The sequence below is a fragment of the Lineus longissimus genome, chromosome 3 (assembly GCF_910592395.1).
Source record: "Lineus longissimus chromosome 3, tnLinLong1.2, whole genome shotgun sequence".
NCBI classification, from domain to species: Eukaryota; Metazoa; Nemertea; class Pilidiophora; order Heteronemertea; family Lineidae; genus Lineus; species Lineus longissimus.
In genome coordinates, this window is record NC_088310.1 from 18,226,608 (window position 1) to 18,241,593 (window position 14,986).

General features: G+C 46.5%; 1 protein-coding gene across 4 annotated transcripts in view; it reads left to right on the forward strand.

Moving 5' to 3' along the window:
• LOC135484086 (serine/threonine-protein phosphatase 4 regulatory subunit 4-like) overlaps nucleotides 1–14,986 on the forward strand; it is a 75,222-nt gene that overhangs the window by 38,464 nt on the left and 21,772 nt on the right. For all 4 annotated transcript variants that reach the window (XM_064765188.1, XM_064765187.1, XM_064765190.1 and 1 more), the window contains 3 exons: nucleotides 4,705–4,778; nucleotides 6,231–6,337; nucleotides 14,774–14,881. In XM_064765188.1, coding sequence (XP_064621258.1) covers nucleotides 4,705–4,778; nucleotides 6,231–6,337; nucleotides 14,774–14,881 — 289 coding nt within the window. The remainder of the gene's footprint in view (nucleotides 1–4,704; nucleotides 4,779–6,230; nucleotides 6,338–14,773; nucleotides 14,882–14,986) is intronic.

Here is a 14,986-nt window from a genome sequence, read left to right on the forward strand (position 1 = left end):
ATACAAAGAACCTCAAGATACCACTATGAGTATGTACCCTGAGCAGATGGTCAGAGATTCCATGCCATCTCGAATAGATATTGGGCGTGTCATCAGCGATGAGGGTTGCTCTGGTCCAGATTAGAGGCGGAATACATCCCCATGAAGATGTAGTGCAACGTCACCGAGATGATATCGATGACGATGCTAATGCAAGAATGTCACCATGGCACTCCAGAAACACTTGCACCGGGATTTAGCATGACACATCGCTGGAACAATGGTGTGAAATTCCAACAACGCTAAACTCTAACGTTAGCGAAACGGTAAGGAGATGACCAGGGTTACTTGGATTTAGTTGGCGTGATTCATCGACTCTTGTGGCAGATGTTACAGCATCCTTCCCAAGGAGCGGGGACCCTCCTCCAGATGCATTCATCTGATATGGAGATTAAGCAGTGAATTGGTACGGAGTTTATCCCATTGCAGTGACAAGTCAATTTGTGATGACATCATTCTCACGGAATCTATGAAATTTGTTCATAAAAGAGATTAGGTTCACTTTAGGCATTAAAAAGACTGGCTCAAATTAATTTCAGCTTTGCTTGTCCCCACAATGAGTTTAGCATAGATCAGTACGTGAAGTGAAATTCTGTGATTTTAATCTGATTGTCTCGATCATTGATGCCACTATCGCAGTTTTTGTGGGTCACATTGTGACAGTCTGCCTTTTGATAACTTGAGGAGATGCAATTAGATGACTGGTCTTCAAGTATCAAAAGTCAGTGACGATTAAGATATATGCGACCATATGCCAGTTCCCTTGGTCTACGCCATACTGGCAATCAATTCCCTGTGAAGCTTCATTTGATTGGCAAGTCTTGTTACAAAGTCGCCCCTTTGATTGGCTGTCATCAAAGTGATTGTGGCGTTTGATCCCCAGGTTCTGCCGTGATTCATGAAGTCTTGGTCTTAAGCTCTGTGTTGACGTTTCGACGTCTGTTTGATGTTCAGTACGAGGAACATCACGTCCCTTTGACATCTGGTTTGAGCGCTCGCTTGCCGACTCAACTCCCAGACAAGTCGGTACATGACTTTCAGTCATCTGACTGCGCTTTGGGTTTCAGACTCATTGTCAGAGTTCTTTTGAAAGTCTTGGCAATCTGGGAAGCAACTCCCAAGAATGTTGCCAAGTTCAATGCAAATGATGGAACGATTGTGAGACTCTGATTGCAACAAATCATACTGTGTCCTGAACCTCATGGTCTTATACTCCCTTCAAACTTAGCTGAACTTAATCTGAATAGGATGCAGAATCCTTGGTGGGCAAGATGCAATCATGGAGATTGAGTTGGACAGACCAAAGATAAGAGTAAGTTGTCATAGCTTGGCTAATCCTGAAGGGTGTTGATGAAGTCGGCCAGAATTCCACCATCACTCTGCAGTGTCATATTTGCTCTGCTTAACCCACATCAACAACAAACTTGATCCTTTCCTCGTGCAAATCTTGAAGCATCATTCTTTACCACTGAAGAAAAACTTCTGCTCTATGTAACCGCTAGTTCACTCCACCCAATTAATCGTTTTCCTGTGGTTCGACCCTACACTGTCAATTACTCCAATCAACCAGCAACTCCAGTGAGAGATGCCGGAAGACCTACTAAAAAACGCACACCTCATTATCTCAGAACCTGGTGATTTGTTGGACATTTGACTCGTTATTTCCGCCACTTCAGGTGATGTGGATGTGACAATGTCATCGTTAACAGATGCCATCAATCAATGGTCCGAGTGCGATTGTGCATTTCACCATTGATAGTCTTAAGTTACGATATGATGAGGTATCAGATTTGTGCATTTCAGCGTTGATACAGCGTGTGAAACGATAGTCTGAGACTGACGCATGAATGCGACAAAGTCAGAGCATTGGCAGCGCAATACGCATTCGAAATTACAATGCCAGATTTCTCTATTGAGGTGCAAACATAACAGTGAAGGAGTTGTGTATTTCAGCAGTGATGTCTTGTGAAAACTGCAATTTACAAGGGTGACAATGGAATGTACGAAAGAGACAGCGTCAAAGTCGTTGCAATGACTTCAGAATTGATGCTGTTTGTCTTGAGAAAATTGTAATAGACAAAAGTGAGGCTGAGTTGAGCTCATTTTCCCCATTGATAAAGCAAGGGGAAGTGGATACGAAAAAGGCAATGATTGATTCATTTTCTGCCTGCAACTCCTCTCAAGATGAATTTGATTGCTCGTGTTGTTCATTGTTGACGAGGATCCGATTGTTTTCAAAGCAGACGTCCTCGACGACATCTGTGAATCAGAGTCGCCTTTCGTTATCAAGCATCTCGTGGTAACGATTGTCTCTCCTTGACGAAACATTCATGGCGTGTTTGAGAAGTGCGTAATAATCCAAACAGAGGACAAAAGAGGCAGGTCCAATCAGAACTGCGATAGTTTTCAAGGACTTGTCTCAATATCATTGGTGTATGATTAAGATCTTCAGCTATCAATTTGCACGAAAAAACATGACTGATCCATATTGCTGAGGCAGGAAAGAGAGACTGTTACAGCAATGTATTTGATTACTAGTGAAATTCTAGTGTTTTAAACGCGCAGTATGTGACAGTGTGTGTGTGCTTGAAGTACAATTAGACATCATCATCATTGTGAAATTCAAATGTGTCAGGACATTCTGGAACAACATATCATTGATTGAACAGAAGAGAGCTTCTCAGTGCGGTTCAGATTCTTTTTCTGGTACCTCAATCTGATCCAAGCGTATAAGCCCGGGCTTGTGATGATCAATTTGGTTGTCACCAAACGTGGATTTCACCTCCCTCATCAGCAGCAACACAGACATGGATGTCGACTCTTCCTCTTTTTGCTTGAAAATGGTAACTATTTGACTCTTGCGGCAAACTCACTTTCGTGGTTTTCAGCCTTAAAATCTTCTTCCTTCCAGGCACTTCTGCTACTCTTCTTCTTCTTTGCATTAGCAGTCTTTTTCGGCATTCATTCCTTTGAGCGTTTTGCATGCCTCTGTGGTTGGGCTCTGATTGGATTTATCAGCCGCGTACCTCCGTCTAACCACTTTGCCACTGATCTCCCTGCGACAACAAATGGTCCATTCAAGAGAGGGAAAAGATTGGTACTAGCATAGTGCCCCAGAAGGAACCCAGTATCATTCTGTAGGATATGTAGAAGACTAACTCAGGTCATGCTGTGTGGAGAAAGATGCCTGGTTGGTACAGAGAGGAGCTCACTCAAAAGAAAGACCGGCTTACTGAAAGAAATTGACCGTTTCAGCTCAAGTCCATCCAAGGGAAAGATAAGATTGGTACCAGTATAGTGCCCCAGAGGCAGAAGGAACCCAGTATTATTCTGTAGGATATGTAGAAGACTAACTCGGGTCATTCTGGGTGGAGACGGACGCCAGGTTACCACAGAGAGGAGCTCACTGAAAAGTAGGAGGAGCTACTGAAAGGAATGGACAGTTTCAGCTCAAGTCCATCCAAGGGAAAGATAAGATTGGTACCAGTATAGTGCCCCAGAGGCAGAAATATCCAGTATTATTCTGTAGGATATGTAAAAGACTAACTCGGGTCATGCTGTGTGGAGACCGACGCCAGGTTGCCTCAGAGAGGAGCTCACTTAAAAGTAGGAGGAGCTTGTGAAAGGAATGGTCAGTTTCAGCTCAAGTCCATCCAAGGGAAAGATAAGATTAGTACCAGTATAGTGCCCCATAGGCAGAAGGAACCAGTATTATCCTGTTGGATATGTAGAAGACTAACTCAGGTCATGCTGCATGGAGACGGACGCCAGGATACCTCAGAGAGGCGCTCACTTAAAAGTAGGAGGAGCTACTGAATGGAATGGACCGTTTCAGCTCAAGTCCATCCAAGGGAAAGATGAGATTGGTACCAGTAAAGTGCCCCAGAGGCAGAAGGAACCCAGTATTATTCTGAAGGATATGTAGAAGACTAACTCGGGTCATTCTGGGTGGAGACGGACGCCAGGTTACCACAGAGAGGAGCTCACTGAAAAGTAGGAGGAGCTACTGAAAGGAATGGACAGTTTCAGCTCAAGTTCATCCAAGGGAAAGAAAAGATTGGTACCAGTATAGTGCCCCAGAGGCAGAAATAACCAGTATTATTCTGTAGGATATGTAAAAGACTAACTCAGGTCATGCTGTTTGGAGACCGACGCCAGGTTGCCTCAGAGAGGAGCTCACTTAAAAGTAGGAGGAGCTAGTGAAAGGAATGGTCAGTTTCAGCTCAAGTCCATCCAAGGGAAAGAAAAGATTGGTACCAGTATAGTGCCCCATAGGCAGAAGGAACCAGTATTATTCTGTTGGATGTGTAGAAGACTAACTCACGTCATGCTGCGTGGAGAAAGATGTCAGGATGCCTCAGAGAGGCGCTCACTTAAAAGTAGGAGGAGCTAGTGAAAGGAATGGTCAGTTTCAGCTCAAGTCCATCCAAGGGAAAGATAAGATTGGTACCAGAACAGTGCCCCAGAAGGAACCTGATATCATCATTCCATTAGGTATGGAGAAGGCTAGCTCGGGGCAGGCTGTGTGGAGAAAGACGTCAGGTTGCCACAGGGAGGAGCTCAAAAAAAGGAAGGAAGCGCTTACCGAAAGGAATTGATAGTTTTGGCTCAAGTTAAAAAGTGAAGAAAAATTGTCTCAGTCTCTCGACCTCTTTCTCATTGCAGATGTAGCAGGAGCTTGGCTTGATACGCTATTAGATGTGATAGATCTTCTTCCAAAAGACGTCATCAAAAAAGATGTAAGTAATGAGAGTTGCTTTGGGGAATAAGAAATAAAATAAAATAATCTCAAGGCAAATATAAATGAATGTTGACTCTAATGCAGCAAATCTTTGCCCAATCCCATTTGATGATGGTCTGCACCACATCAATAAAGTCGGTATTTGATGACAATCATTTCTTGCCACCTAATTTAGTTAATGATCCCCAATATTTGGTCAATCATATCATGTCAATAAACGTATTGAATGATTATAGTAATGTGCGATTTGCAAAATTGCTTCATGATATTCTATTGATGCTGATTCTATAGGTCGGTTATAGGATATTCAAGGACATCTTAATTTGGAGGATGTTGATAGCATTATTGGTAATGAAAATGACCTTGAGTGGTACAGCTCATGCTGGAGTGATTTTAAAACGGTTTGGATCAGAACGACTATGTATTCCGGCTTCTCTTACTCTTTCGGTACCGCAGGTTTTTGCAGTGTTCCGTACCCATTGCCTGGATCCCGGTTAAGACCGGGCAGCCAGGATCCCAACTTGGGGAGGAAAAGTTTCATTGTAATTAGCTAGCCTTACCCATTCTTAGGGCAAACTCTGCTTCGAATTGAGTGCAGGGCTGCCATTTCAGATATAGCCAACTAAAAACCTACAGGGACTGTTGTAAACTATAGAGCATGGGGAATATTTAGCAGTACAGATTACTGCCGGCCAGCTGTACGCAGTGTCAGACCCGGGAAACCCCGGGTCCTATAGCGAAAGAGCTATAAACGTTGTCAACATACTTGCCAGTCTTTCTTATTTGCTTCTTATATATTCCTCGATCAGGCGTTGTTGAATAAGTGGGTTAATTAGTATTTCTTTGATTGGGTTTGAAGTGTTTTGATCGAGGTTGAAGAGTTTTTCCAGGACCATGTCAAGTGAGTGTGAAGGGTTATGGAGTCCAGGCATCGTGATTGCCGTTAGATATCTGTGTGTTAGTACAGTTGTTGGTGTGGAGGGGGGGAAGAGAAATTGGAGACGATGACTTGACTCGACGTCAATGAGTCCTTTGTAATCAGGGTTTCCAAAGGGTTTTCTAAGGTTAGGGTAGTACCCTTGATATTCAAGAAGTTTTGCCAGTGTGCAACACAAGGTGAGATGACCAGCAATTTTAGGTCGGGTGGCCCATAGAAACCCTTTACAAAATTCTAGATCAAGGTAGGGTGGCTGCTTCCAAGGTAGGGTGGGATGCCTGGTGTTCTCCACAGGGTTTTCTCAAGGTGGGGTGGTACCCTTGATATTCAAGAGGTTTTGCCAGTGTCCAACCCGAGGTAAGATGACCAGCAATTTTAGGTTGGGTGGCCTTTAGAAACCCCTTACAGAATTCTAGATCAAGGTTGGGTAGGGTGGTAAGCTGCCAAGGTAGGGTGGGCCGGCCTGACAAATGGCTTTGTGGAGAACACTGATAATGTTTAATCTTGTTTCAGGTTTTAGCCATCGCCGTAGCGAAGGGACAGCTCTCTCAGTCAGTCCAGTCCAGACTTGCCTGCTGTAAAATACTTGGAAAAATTGCTACCAAATTCGATCCTTTTGTGTAAGTATGTTCTCATGGAGAAGAGAACCAACTCCCCACCCACGAAAGTGGCATTCACTTCGTTTTGAAAGAGCTCTAATTGCTTCAGGATTTCAACTTTTAGCCAAAATGGTGGTGCCTATGGGCAACCCTTCAGTGTATTCATTTTGTGTCATTCAAACTTACCTATGGAACACTTTTGCATGTTACTCCATTTGGGCTCAAACACAAGAGTATCCCTTTAATTTTCTAAAGGGAGAACTGAGTTAACAGCTCGGCCGCCAGGCGGCGCCCTGACCGATCCCGCGAGATCGCGCCGATCTCATGCCGCCATATTCAGTCTTTACTCTTGTGCTTCTACGAAGCACATCGTTTTTTCAAAGCTGCCGTGAATTCGATTTAAAACCAAATTCAACCAGCCAAGTCTAGACGATTTTTGGGTTCATTCACCTACGGAGTAGACCGCCAAACTAATCTTGGCATTAGTATTGTCCAGTCTATTTAATTATAGACATTTTCTTAGCTAGCTTAGTCGACCCGGCTCCATTATTTTGATCTTGGTAGGGTAGAGTTAAGTAGGCTATTCTCCGCTCTATTGTAATAAACAAGACTCAGATCTATTGCAATAGTGTTTAATTCAAGTAGGCATGTTTTCCTTTCCATTAATTATTGCGTCCTTTCTGGCCTACTTGGGGTTCCCAGTGTTTTTATTGTCATTGGTACCATTTTTTATATGGCGTACCCCTCCGACGGCATCCTTTGTCTCACCACAAAGGAATGCGTCTGGTGGCGGGAAACGGGCCGCGAAGACGCCTAAACCCTCTTCCGGTTCCGTTTCCGGGCATATAACCCGGAGGTCTAGCAAACCTCCCGCCACCACCCCTTCCGTCAGCCGAGTTCCGGTTCCGGCCGCGGCTGCGAAGGATGCGGGATCTGACATTATTAATGTATGTGGTCCCAAGGGAGACTTACATCCAATAAGTCTCCAAGGGTTTAATATACCCCGGACCTCAGGGAACCTTCCGGTTCCCCTGTCGTCCGCTCCCCCGAGTACAAGCCCTTTGTACCCGCGGGAGCACCCTGCTTCCGGTCCGCCGATTGCAGTTCCGGTTACTGACGCGGGTTCCCGTTTTTCAGTAACCGAAGACTCTACTGGGGGTTTTTCTCAGTCTTTACTGCGAAATAACCCCAGTCCTCACGGACACAGTAGAGTAGGGCCGGACCTTATAACGCCACCTCCGAAACGCCATGCGTCTTCGGTAACAGCGTTTCCGCCCTCCGTACCTCCTTCTAAAAGGGCTTCCGGTAGCTCCATACCGGCGAAGGAGTTACGGGCATTTCCGGTTTCGGACTTCGTCCTACCGGAAATGCAGGCACCTTCCTACGTTGGCCAACCTCTTGGGTGGAACCAACCGGAAGTGCCACCCCCTCCTCGTAGCAGAGGCGTCGTTCCCATGGAACGAGCTACGCAGAGAGGACATCTGAACTCTGGTTCAGAATATGGGCAACTTCCGCTTCCGGAAGACCCATTCGCCCGCACATACGGCTTCCAGGGTTCGCTTATGCGCTCACCCTCGCCTCAACCGCCCGTCGTTGAGAGAAGCCGCACGTCGGGTCCGGAACCCGAGTCGGGACAGCAACTGTCCCAGCTCATCCAGATGGTAGCAGGTCTTTCTGATAGACTCAGCCATCTGGAGCAGGGTTCCGGTTCCTCTGGTGCGCCTGGTCCCATCGGATACCCACCATCCGATTCCTCTATTTTAGAGGAATTTTCTGAGAACGAGAGTTCTCAGCCAGGCTACCGCTCCCCCAATCAGGAGGAGCTGTCACCAGAGGAGGCCAGTATCCTGTCGGATATGAGGACACTCAGATCCTTGATCAGAGCGTACCTCCCGCAGGATCTGTGCCCTACCCCGCCGGAACTGCCAGCCTTGTCAACACCGACCTTTTCACTCTGGGGACAGGAAGTGGATCCCAATCCACAGGTTTCTCAAGGCTCCACTCGGGCACTTGAATTCCTTCCTCCCTCCCCGTCGGTGTTAGCAGTCTCTGAACTTTTGGAGCGTACAATCAGAGACTCACAAGGCGCCCACCAACGTACTTCCATCCCTGTCCTTCCGGCAGTCGGACCGGAAGCTTGGTGTAAACCGGGGAAGTTGTTCACGGCACAACTTCCTCCCGTTAGGCAGTACCGCGCTGACTATTATCGAGTCAGCTCGGCCGGCTGTCCAGCTGCAGCATCGACTTCCATATTAAAGGACGATGTACAGCTGGACCAACTCGTGCCTAGGGTGACCTCCTCCTCGGCTTACCGAGACCTTAGAGCACAAGAGGGTCTGGCCAAAAACACTTTAGCGGTGCTCTCCTACGCAGAGCACACTAACCTGGCCCTAGCCAGATCCCTAAAAGATAATGAGTCACTATCTGATGACACAAAATCGCTTGTGACATCCTTGTCACATTCGATTAGGCACGCTATTGCGCTGTCCGCCAAGACCGCAGCAAATAGCGTCCTACTCCGTAGAGACGCCGCACTGGGCTCTCTCAATGTCATCAGATCCCTCCAGCTGGAAGGGGCCTTAAGAACCGCTCCTATGGACGGTTCTTTCCTGTTCGCAGATTCTGTACAAGAGGCGGCTCAAGCACAGAAAGATTGGGACAAATTATATGCCCCCACTGCGACACAGAGGGCCAAGACCTCTCTACCTAACGCTAGAAAGATAGAGAGGCCCCAGCAGGCATCGGGTTCAATCCCGTACGCCAGGCAGGTCCTGCCTAGGCCTACCCCGCCTAGTCAGCCTGCTCCTGCTGGATCCTTCCGACGGGAAGCGGAGGGTCGCCGGACTGGAAAGAGGAAAAATACTTCCTCTAACCAGGGTGGATCCGGTCCGACTAAGCACTCCTTTCGCCCAAGGGGTGCTGGCCGGAAGAGGTGACTCCCCCCTCCTTTCTCCTCCCGGACGCAAAAAGGAGCCGACTCCGGTAGTCGGGGGCCGTCTGCAAAAATTTGCAGACATTTGGGACGATTGGTGCCCAAAGGGGTCCCCAGTCCCAAACATGTTGAGGTACGGAGTGAAACTAGATTTCAACCGTACCCCCCCGACTACCATATATCCAACCCCAGTTCAGCCACCGAAGGACCCAGTCAAGGCCTCTGCCCTCCAAGCAGAGGTCGCGACATTACTGGAGAAGCAAGCTATCCAGGTCCTTCAAGATCCATGCTCCCCCGGCTTTTACAGCCACGTTTTCTTGGTTCCCAAGAAAGCAGGGACATGGAGGCTGATCATAGACCTTTCCAGGTTAAACACCTTCTTGAATGTTCCTCATTTCAAGATGGAAACCACCAGGTCTATAGCAACGGCGATACAGCCCAACGATTGGGCGGTATCGATGGATTTAATGGATGCGTACTTACATGTACCGATCCATCCAGACTATCAACACTTCCTTCGATTCCATTACGAAGGAAAGACGTATCAATTCAGGGCCCTGCCGTTCGGTCTGGCATCGGCACCCCTAATTTTTACGATGATAGTCACAGCCTTCGTCGCTCCCTTTCACGTGATGGGGTTCAAGCTCCATCACTACCTAGACGATTGGCTACTCCGTTGCAAATCGCGGGAACTACTACTGCAACAACTTCAGGTTCTAAAGCAAAAAGTAGTTTCCGCAGGTTGGATTATCAACGAAACAAAGTCAGAATTCATACCATCCCAAGACTTCGTTTACGTTGGAGTTCGGTTCCTTACGGCCATAGGGAAAATGCTGCCCCCCCTAGACAGGATAAAGAAAATTCTTCATCTCGTCGCAGAATTCAGAGGAAGGACTCAAGCTCCCGCAAGGCGATGCTTGAGCCTTTTGGGACTTCTGAATTCGGCAGCAGACCAAATCCCCCTTGGCCGTCTATATATGCGTCCCATCCAGATGTTTCTAATGTCTCTATGGAAACCCCACAGGGACCCATTAGACAAGTTGGTATTGATACCTCAATACCTACTCAAGAACGTCTGGAACTTCTGGGAGTCGGAGACTCGTCTCCAAAGCGGTGTAGATCTTGCTCCACCGCCCCCAGAAGTGTCCCTGTTCACAGATGCTTCCCTACTAGGGTGGGGAGCACATCTGAACAACGGGGACATGTCCATAAGAGGTCTATGGACAAGGGAGGAGACCATTCTTCCAATAAATATATTGGAAATGAAGGCTGTCCTTCTTGCCGTGAGGGCTCTTTCCCTTCGCCTGAAGAATCGGAGAGTAACCCTGTTCTCCGACAATTCTACAGTAGTAGCATATGTCAGGAGACAGGGAGGCACAAAGTCCGGCATTCTTTGCCAGCTAACTTGGGAGCTTTACCATCTTTGTGCCGACCTTGGAGTATCGATATGTGCCAGACACATACCGGGCAATCGCAACATCCTTGCCGACGCCCTGTCCCGTCAGAACAAGCTAGTTCAGACAGAGTGGACACTCCATCAGGAGATTGTAGACGACCTTTGTCGCCTTTGGCAATCTCCGAAGGTAGATCTGTTCGCCACCAGGCTGAACAATCGCCTTCCCATCTATTACTCTCCACTTCCGGACGAAGAGGCCCTGGAAGTCGACAGCCTTACAGCCTCTTGGGTCGGGCTGAACGCATATGCGTTTCCACCCCTCCCTCTCATCCAACCAGTCCTGAACAAGATCTTGACCAGCCATCCGGTGAGAATAACTCTCATCGCACCTTGCTGGCCAAATCAGGCCTGGTTCCCAGCCTTGCTGGAGCTCCTGATAGATCACCCCAGGAGTCTTCCTACTTGGAAGCACCTCCTGTGGCACCCCCTGGGGAGATGCTACCACCAGAACCCTGGATTTTTCAAGTTTCACGCCTGGAACTTATCCAGTTGCATCTCCACCAGAGAGGCTTTTCGGACATCGCTGTCAAGCGCATGTCCGCACCTCAAAGGGGGTCTACCCTTGATGTGTATCAAGGAAAGTGGTCTACCTTCACTTCCTGGTGCAGGGAGAACGGAGTTAATCCGATCTCTCCCTCTATATACAGATTAGTTGATTTCCTTATTGAATTATTCACGGAAAGACAACTATCTGTCACGGCTATAAAAGGGTACAAGTCCGCCATCGCTTCTACCCTCCGTGTTTTAAGCACCTGGGATCTTCGTTGGGAGGACCAAATAACCCCTCTTTTCAGAGGAATGTTATTAGAGCGTCCTAGACCGGTTCACAACACCCCTAAATGGGACCTCTCTGTTGTCCTTAAGGTGCTCATGAGGCATCCTTTTGAACCCATGTCTATTTCATCCATGAAATATCTGACACTCAAAACGGTCTTTCTAGTAGCCTTGGCTACCGCCCAACGGAGATCAGAGCTCCATGCACTTTCTTTTAAGAAGCTGGCTTTTAGAGAGGGAGGGGAGGTTATCCTGGCTTTTATACCAGGATTTCTGGCGAAGAACCAGGGACCGGCCGCCTCTCGGCCCCCGGTTACTATTCCCTCTCTGTCAGGAACGATCTCTTATGATCTTCCTGACAGAACTTTATGTCCCGTCAGGGCCCTAAAGTTCTACATAAATAGGACAAAACCTCCCGGTATCCGCCAGGGGAGAGAGCGTTTGTTTTTGTCCTATAAGGAGGGAAATAAACGAGAGATAGCGGCCGCCACTATTTCAAGGTGGATTGTGGAGACTATTCGTCTTTCCTACAACACCTTGAAGACTTCCTCTGATCTTCGTGCGCTAGCTAACATCTCAGCACACGAAGTTAGAGCACTAGCCACCTCCTGGGCTAACTACCGAGGAGTTGCTCTTCAAGAAGTCGTTTCCGCTGCATGTTGGAGTAATCACTCCACATTCTCTCGTTTCTACCTACGAGACGTTTCTTCCCTCGTAGATGGCATGCACACAATCGGCCCGATTGTGTCTGCGGGGCATGTTGTTTGATCCTGGCTAGATCAAAAAAGGGGGGGGGGAAGCCCGATTGAAGAGTCAAACGCGCATCTTGCGCCATTTTTGATATGCCCTATCTTCAACATCCAGGCAACCCCTAGTAGACTAGAAAGGACGCAATTTCTTATTGTTGTTTAGCAATAACTCATTCTACACCCTTCAACATGCCTTACTTGCTCTAAGCTCTGTTGCCGGAAAGAAGATGGTTTTATTACGCAATTCTAGCGCTTTCCGGAGAATGGGTCTATTACTCTCTATAATATGATTGTAATACCGAGATCAAAATACCGGTCCTCCGGTTCTCCCCATTTCTTTCCCCTGGCGGTCCTCCTTAGCTAATATGCCGGTGGTGCCTCCTGGATGGAACAACAGCTCAGCCTTAGGTAAGTCCTCGTTTCCCACCTCCAATAGGTTGCTGGGATTCGATGCAAAAGTGTTCCATAGGTAAGTTTGAATGACACAAAATGCCCATTTCCTTACAAGAAATGGCCATTTTGTTAGTTCATACTTACCTATGGAACACGGCCCTCCCGCCGTCCCCACAAACGGGACATACTCTTTATTAACGCTCAAGAGTAAAGACTAAATATGGCGGCATGAGATCGGCGCGATCTCGCGGGATCGGTCAGGGCGCCGCCTGGCGGCCGAGCTGTTAACTCAGTTCTCCCTTTAGAAAATTAAAGGGATACTCTTGTGTTTGAGCCCAAATGGAGTAACATGCAAAAGTGTTCCATAGGTAAGTATGAACTAACAAAATGGCCATTTCTTGTAAGGAAATGGGCAATTTGTTGATGGCTTAGTATTCAATTGATTACAAACTAAGAAAGTAGTTGGCTGGTAAAAATCCAGAGACTGAAATCCATACCAGGCTACCAGATTGAATATATTCTGTAATTTGATTGGCAAAATAGTCTTAGGAGATGACAGTGATAGCATCAGGTCTTGGCCTACATGAAAGATTCATCCGCATGAGCTCGGAATGCGATACATTGACTAGGGACCATTAATCGCGTCGTCATCATGTAGCTGTGGTGTATCGCACTTGACATCCCATACATAATCTATCTCGTCCCGCGACAAATTTGGATGGACCCAAGAGGATATCAGTGTATCATCCATAAACCATGTAGTACTTGTTGGAAGATGCATTATACTTTACACATACTCGGATGGTTCGGTATTTCCGACCAAAGGGATCGGGATTTGAATCAAATTCTCCGATCTATTTCATATAATGTCTTTTCTCCCAAAGCTCTCGTGTAAAGTGCATTATGTCTCCCCTGTGGAATGGACTAATTCAGTTTAAGTCCGTGTCAAATACTATATCTGACTGGCAGACAAGATATTGGAGAAGAGATATTTTAACGTTTGATGAGCTGTCGTTTTCCGTAGCTAGTATGAGTTATGTTGATACATTGGTGTCGTTATGCTCTCTCTCTCAGACTGGCGTTATTAGATCACAATATATCTTAGTAAAAACTCGATAGTTTTACATCATCAAATGTGTTAATCATTGATTCTGTGGAAGTGCAACATCTCAGAAGTGTCCTTTGGAGACAACTAGATCTGTTGATATGTTCTGTGTTGCACTTAAAAACAAGATTTCCCTATTTTGGGTTTTGGCATTGGCACTGTCAAAAACTGTTGGCTAGGAATTGGAAATCAGTACGAAATGGGTGTTTTCTGCAAATACAAGTCGTGGACACATACTAGTGTGCATGCAATCAGTTCCATACACAACATTATACAAATTGAGTGTGCATGTCATGGATTCTCCACGCTCAGAAATATCTGGCTCTCGAGGAATTACAGCCTCCGAATCAAAAGGCACTCAACATCACTGTGGCAAATACCCTCGTGATTGGTGCGTTGATGGAAGAGGAAAATATAGATAATTGCCACCAGTAATGTGTTGATAAACAAATGCAATGACTTCTGTATATTGGGGATTGTGCCTGATTGTACATTTCATGCATATATGGATTTTGTAGCCAAGTGGTCCCGTTCAATAACTTTGCCAAATTTCGCTTGGGTTAATTGCTCCATTTGGGGACTTTTTTCCCTCTTGATGCAAATAAGTATGTAATGAGTGAGAGTATGGTGCGAATTGAGAAGTAGTTTGCCCCAAGAGGCCACAGCGGTGCATTAGCGAATTTTTAATGCAAATTTTGTACGAGTAATACAATGGCCTTCCCACGCGTCATTTGGTATCAATGCAATGGATGCATCATCCAGTCATATGCGATATTCTAGGCCCTTTCATTCACATGTTCATCGGGCCGAATCTATAGCTAACTGATCTGCATCAGATCACCGTGTGAAAATGTCTAAAAGAAGGCTGAATCTCTGGTCATGCAAAATAACCTTTAACCATGTTAACCATGAGTTCCATATCTGCTGAAGTGTTGCTCATGTCGACAGAAATTCTTTTCGAAAAGAATTCCCCCATAACGTTTCATTAAAAACCTTTTGAAAGTTTTCGTTTATTTTCTGGTTGACATGTTTTCTTGTTTAATTCCAGTATAAAGAAGGAGATTCTTCCAGTGGTGCAGTCCCTTTGTCAGGATGTAGACTATGAAGTGAGAGGTTGTATGTGTCGGCAGCTAGACCCTGTTGCTAGGGGATTGGGGTAGGTAGGCTAGCCAGAAGAAGGGCGAGATTTGTGATATAGTATGTCGGGACACATGCTGTCGATAAGAATTCCTAAACTATGAAAGAATTCAACAGGTGAACT